General features: G+C 38.9%; 1 protein-coding gene across 2 annotated transcripts in view; it reads right to left on the reverse strand.

Annotated features, from left to right (window-relative positions):
• Serpini1 (serpin family I member 1) overlaps positions 1–6,033 on the reverse strand; it is an 80,211-nt gene that overhangs the window by 10,280 nt on the left and 63,898 nt on the right. For both annotated transcript variants that reach the window (XM_048424852.3, XM_048424851.3), the window contains exon 6: positions 4,749–4,846. In XM_048424852.3, the coding sequence (XP_048280809.2) occupies positions 4,749–4,846 (98 nt within the window). The remainder of the gene's footprint in view (positions 1–4,748; positions 4,847–6,033) is intronic.

Genomic DNA, 6,033 nt, shown 5'->3' on the forward strand with positions numbered 1-6,033 from the left:
CCCTCTGGCTTACAGTGCAAGCAGACAGAGCAACAGGGGGCAGGATCCAGGAGCTGGGACAGCATCAATCTACAGTGCTTGCATCTGACCTGAATACGCCTTTCACTATGTCTTTTTAAGTCCTTTATTTTATTGGCTTCTTTATTAAAGCTTGTACTTTATGCTGAAGGATTTAGTAGTCTCTTTTACTTGACCCTTATACCTTCCAAGAAGATTACCTATTAATCCAAATGCCATTCATTTCCATTATAAAAATAGCCTTCCTGTATAAGAGAATCCTTGTTGCAGCTACCAGAGCATTTTCAATGAAGCCTGAGAAGGAAATGATTCTCAGCACTGCGTATTCCATGTTTTTTGTATGAGTCTTTACCGTGTTTTATGTTAATGGGATTTAGCATCAGGAGCGATGGCTATCATTGAGATGGAGAAGTCACCATAATAAATATTGAACACCCTACCTCATTTATGTCTGCATTCAATAAGTACTAAGCAAGTAAGAGTGGTGGGCAATGAGGAAACATGCGTCAGAATCAATCTTTGGTCCATTTATATTCTGCCTGGGATAGTAGATGCATAAGTAACATAAATATGAAATAAGATATGTGCTGTACAACAAAGAGGAACAAAAAACGCCAGCGACTTAGTGAGCAGCTGCTTCTAGGGATGCAGTCACGGCGGCTTGATGAAATGTGAGCTATCTGGAGGTGAGGCTCAGTTTGGGTGGAGGAGCTTTCCCAGATGTGAGGAGTTGAGCAGATAGGCAGAGCAAGTGACCAGAGTGACCAGAACACAAGCTAAGTAGGACTGAACTTGAGAGGGAGGAGCTCTCAGTTCCCTGGGGACCAGGGGGATAATGACCTGCAAAGCAAAGGGCGTTGTGAGCCGGTGCGGCAATGTGTCAGTGAGTACTAAAGTGATTAATCATGGCAGCGGAAGATACAGCAGATTAGATTGGAGAGAGATGGGAAACCATTTAGCAGAGTATTAGTAGCCTAGGGCAGCAGCGAGAAGCAGCCCCACAAGAGTGGATTCAAAGGGATAAAAATGAGAGGGCCTCTGCCAGAAGTCTTAGGGAAGGATTTCAAGTCATCCGGTCTCCTGGAGCAAAAGGAAGTGGCGCAGGTAGCTTGTTTTCTTCTCCAAACACGATTTTAAAATCTACCGTATTTTTACAACAACGAAGGGCAGTTTTTTGAATGCTTTCAAATTTACAGATTCATTCTCTTATAGTTCTTTCAAACAGTTTTCTAAAACTTTAAAGTAAAATGATGGGCAAAAAAAGAAACACATGTACAAGGTAGCATTCCAAATAGTACCGAGTTCTGTAAGAAATTAAAATTCTGACTCTCTGGGTAAAGCGCACGCCATACAAATATGAGGACCTGAGCTCTGGTTTCCCAGGACCCATGGGGAAAACCCAGGTGTGGCGCAGTACACCTGTCGTCCGGACTCTGAGAGGAAGAGACAGAGAGACCCCAGTGGCTCACTGGTAGCCAGCCAGTCCAGCTGAAACGATTCCCAGCACTCAAGTGCTTTTTTCTGTCAATATTCAGAGACTTCTCTACACATTCCCTTCTGTCCTTTGCAAGGGGCCTCATTTGACGTTAGGCTTACTTTCTTCCTTGTTTCCATCATGTTTGCCCTAATCCACGGTTTCCCATCCTCTAGTCACTGCTGACATTTAAGATCAGCTAGTTAGTCATTGTGGGAGCCTGTGCTGTGCATGGTAAATGTTCACAGGCATAACTGGCCTCTCACTGGAGACTAGAACCACTTCCCATTGTGATATACAAGAAGGTCTTGAGCTATTGCTGACTCTTCCCTGTGGCGGGGATGGAAAGGACACGTGACCTTCTTGAGAATCACTGTTAGTGGTTCTTTCAGTCTTTCTTATATTAAATTAGGCTGCTATGTCTTTCTCCCCATAAGCCCTCATGCATTGGGGCTTGGGGTATGGCTAATTGGTTAGAAGCACTGGCTGCTCTAGAAAAGTACCCAGATTTGATTCCTAGCAGTCACAACGAACAACTTTCTACAACTCTAGTTTCAGAAGATCTGCCACCTTCTTCTGGCTTTGGTGGGCATTGCACACATGTGGTACACAAATGTGCTTTCAGGCTCACTACCCTTAGACAGAATAATAAACAAACAAAAACTTTTAAAACTCTCGATGCTTCTTTATTTGTGTGAGGTAAGATTTCTTAAATTTGTAACATACTTTTCTCATACATTTCCCCCACTAGCAGTTGTTTTATGAAAATAAGAAAATAATAGACACAGTATGAAATATCATTCACATTATATATCATGAACACCCACATAAACCGTGACAAAGTAGAAGGAATAACTAATTGCATGGGAATATTTTTACTGAGTCCTTGTGAGGGTCACTAAGAATTACAGAATCTCTAATTATCAAGGTTCTGTGTTATTTGAAGAGATGAACAATTAGCCATCTAAAAATGGATATGAACCATAGAAAACAGAGCATATGGTGCTCAATTAAACAAGGCAGAGACACCACACTGATATTAGAAGAAGAAGCAAGCAAATGAATGGTTCATAAATTAATGAAGGAGAGAGGGAAGAGCAAGGGAGCGGGGGGGGGAGTGGTAAAGAGGAGGGGTGAGAAAGGAGGATTAGTTGGGGCTGCTGGCCTGCTAGAGCTACCACTGTTTAATCAAGCAACCAATTTAACAGTCGAAAGATTCACACTGCAAATTGTAAGCAGCTTGCTTCAGATTCATTCAAGCAATCCGAAGTTTAAACAGGGTGGTCTTAAGATGGCAAGTGTCGGCCTGGTAACTGCCTTCCCAAGAACTAGGGCTGCAAAATTGACCCAAAGAGCCCCATTCCCTTCTTCCCTAAACCTCTTTTAGTCTCTGGCAAACATTTCCTTTCTATCAACTCTTTCTAATAGGTTTGATCAAATAACTAGACCCTTTGCCTACAGACTACTAAAAACTCTCTGGAAGATTTTAGTCTTATTCCAAATCATCAAACAATCCGATTCATAACAAACATTATGATTTGCAGTATCTGTGGTGGTAAAAACAATGAAATATTACGTTATGAACCTGAGTATGTCTAAAATTGCAAGTCACACCGACCACAGTGATTGCCTTGCCCTAGCAGAGCTAACCCCTCAGGACCGAGTGGCAGCAGGTGTTATATTGGGGTAAAATATCTGCCTGGATGCTTGGCAGACAGTGAGGAATCATGGTAAAGAAAGTAGAAGGTAATTATCCAGTGGGAATTCAGCCAGTAGAGTAAGATCAATGTTCTAAATTTATAAGGAAGACAGCATTAGAATTTTATGCTATGCTTCAGCTATGAATATATTTCTGACTCAGGTACAGAAATATCAGATGATCTTCCAAATCTCCACTAGTCGGGTTTTCCTGACTATGCCAATGAGGTGCTTGCAGCTCTAAGAACTTGGACGTGAGCCCTGAAGACATTTACTAGAAGAAAACACATATCTCTTGCATAGACAGGGTCATCTATACAGTAGGCTCTTAGATAGTATCTGTTGGTGCTTAGGACATTAAGCTCCCTGAATGCGGAGCAGAAGTTACAGTACCAAATATATCAGAAATATATCATTCTCAGCTCACTGCTAGAATCTGAGTAATGCTTAAAACCTGCCCTCACTATCCTCATTCTGGGAGGGTAAGTGCTAGGATTTCTTGAACCCTTTGAATCTCTCTCTCTCTCTCTCTCTCTCTCTCTCTCTCTCTCTCTCCTCCATGTACTCCTTCCTTCCTCCTATCTCTCCCTCCCCAAATGCAAACGTAGATAAGAATATGCACACACACATGTACACATGTGAGCAATTTCATAAGTGGGGAATATATTTCCAGCAAAGACATAGAAGTTGTGATTTCACCCAGGTGACTGATTCAGGAGATGAAAACTCAATTCTTTCTTTAACATAGGAACTGATTTGAAAGGTCCACCACCATATACTATATATAGTTCAACTACATTGTCTCTAAAGAGGTCTTTCTTACAAGTTTAGTTTTTTTTATTTTAATATGTATTTGTCTTCTCATCCAAAAACAATCCTATTTTTCTATTGTTCAAAAAAATAGAAAATCATGATTAGAAAAGCTTATTCATTTAGGCTTAAACTTAAATGGTAAATACCTTATGGTTAATCACTTAAAACTATATCCAAAATTATTTAAATATCATAAATGCTTTAATGTTACTCACATTTTAGGCTTCCTCTTCCAATAATTCAACTTGTTATTTTTCATTTTTCTATATGTTTTAAAGTTACTTTTAAAGGGCATTGCTTTTCCTTAATATTTAGGAAAAGTTTTACAATATCTCACTAGGTAATTTTATTCTGTTCAAGATAACCTTTGGCCTGTTTCTTACAGCAGAAGGCATTCATTCACCTTTTCTATATGACTAATTCCAGTGGGATGTATTTAGATATCCACCTAACATATTCATTGGTTGTCTGTTCCACGAGGTATTGTAACAGGCATGATAGAAAATTTAAAGGTGTACCAAGAAGAAGTGTTCAGGAAAGAATCTACTAAGAAGGCCCACATCCGGCAAGATGAAACACTATGGTTACATCTATAGTTTAGTTTGTGCAAGTGAACTTATCTCTTGTCTCATTGATTTGGTAAGTGATGACTACATATTAGAAATACATGAGACATGACGGACTTAGGATCACTATCTTGAAGAGCTTTGTATGAATAATATTTTAATGGATAATTATTTCTTACCTGACATGGCAGTCAAATTTGCATCTTTGATGAAAACCTCCGTGACTCCAAGGGCTTTAAAGATGTCTTTTAAATCAATTCCCTGTTCCACTGTGAACCTGGAGAACACACAAGAAGAAGGTATTGACAACTTCTTTTATGGAACAAGGCTATAATGTTCAGTACGTCGATGACAAAAGTGTTTTCTAGAGTGGGTAAATTAAGCTAAAAGTGACTGCTGATGGGAAGAAGTGTGTGACTGTGTTTATGAAAATATGGGGGTGACAACTGGAGAAGATAATTTTTCTTTTGACAAGTGGGTACCAGTTACAGACAGCTTTTCGGTTAGGTGTGGGAACCCATGTCTCTTCTACCAACTCTGGGACCCCATCTGGCTTGAACCTGTCTAGGTCATGGTCAACACAACAGGATTTTTAACTTGATGGCATTTCTGTAGACTTTTTGTCTTATATTTATTGTTTTGTTTGGAAGTAGTATTGTTTTGTCTTATTGGTTTGGGGCTTCTATATTTTGATTTCTGTGCTTTCTGTGTGTATGGGAGTGTGTGAGTGTGATTGTAAATATTGTGAGAAAGAGAGGAGAGATATTCATCCTTCATCCTTTTAGGTTTGATTTTTAGAGAGAATCTGCGTGGAGTTGTGGGAATAGAAGAATGAGGTGAATCTAAGAAGAATTCACAGAGGGGAAAGCATAATCAGAATATATGACATAAAAAGTTTTTTTCAATAAAAATGAGAATGGATCAAAGTGAATGAACTAACACAACAGGATTTAAATCCATTAGTAGAAAAGCATTTGCTATGGGCACACAACTACAATGCATGAGACTTAAATGGATCTTTGAGGTTAGGTGTTGCTAAATATTATGTGAATCATGTCAATGGGAACAAGTGTGATGGCTCAGTGGATAAAGGCACTTTCCACCAAGCCTGATAACTTTATTCTGGTCCCTAGAACCAACACAGTAGAAGGAAAAAGTGATCCCCAGCAAGTTGTCCTCTTATCTTCACACATTTGTACACACACACACACACACACAACATATAGAAACATTTTTTAAAAATCCATAAATCAATAATTTTCAAAATATTATGGTAGGTTAAGTAATATTCATGATTTTTCAAGGTGAAAATGATTAACTGTAAATTTGCTTTCAAATTTACTTAGGGTCTTCCTTCCTTTCTTTCTTTTTTCTCTCTTCTTATTTGTTTTATTTATTTATTTATCTATCTATTTATTTATTTATTTGGATCTGGTCAACTGATACTTCCTATCAATCCCCCAT

Source organism: Myodes glareolus, chromosome 20 (assembly GCF_982192425.1).
Source record: "Myodes glareolus chromosome 20, mMyoGla1.1, whole genome shotgun sequence".
Lineage (NCBI taxonomy): Eukaryota > Metazoa > Chordata > Mammalia > Rodentia > Cricetidae > Myodes > Myodes glareolus.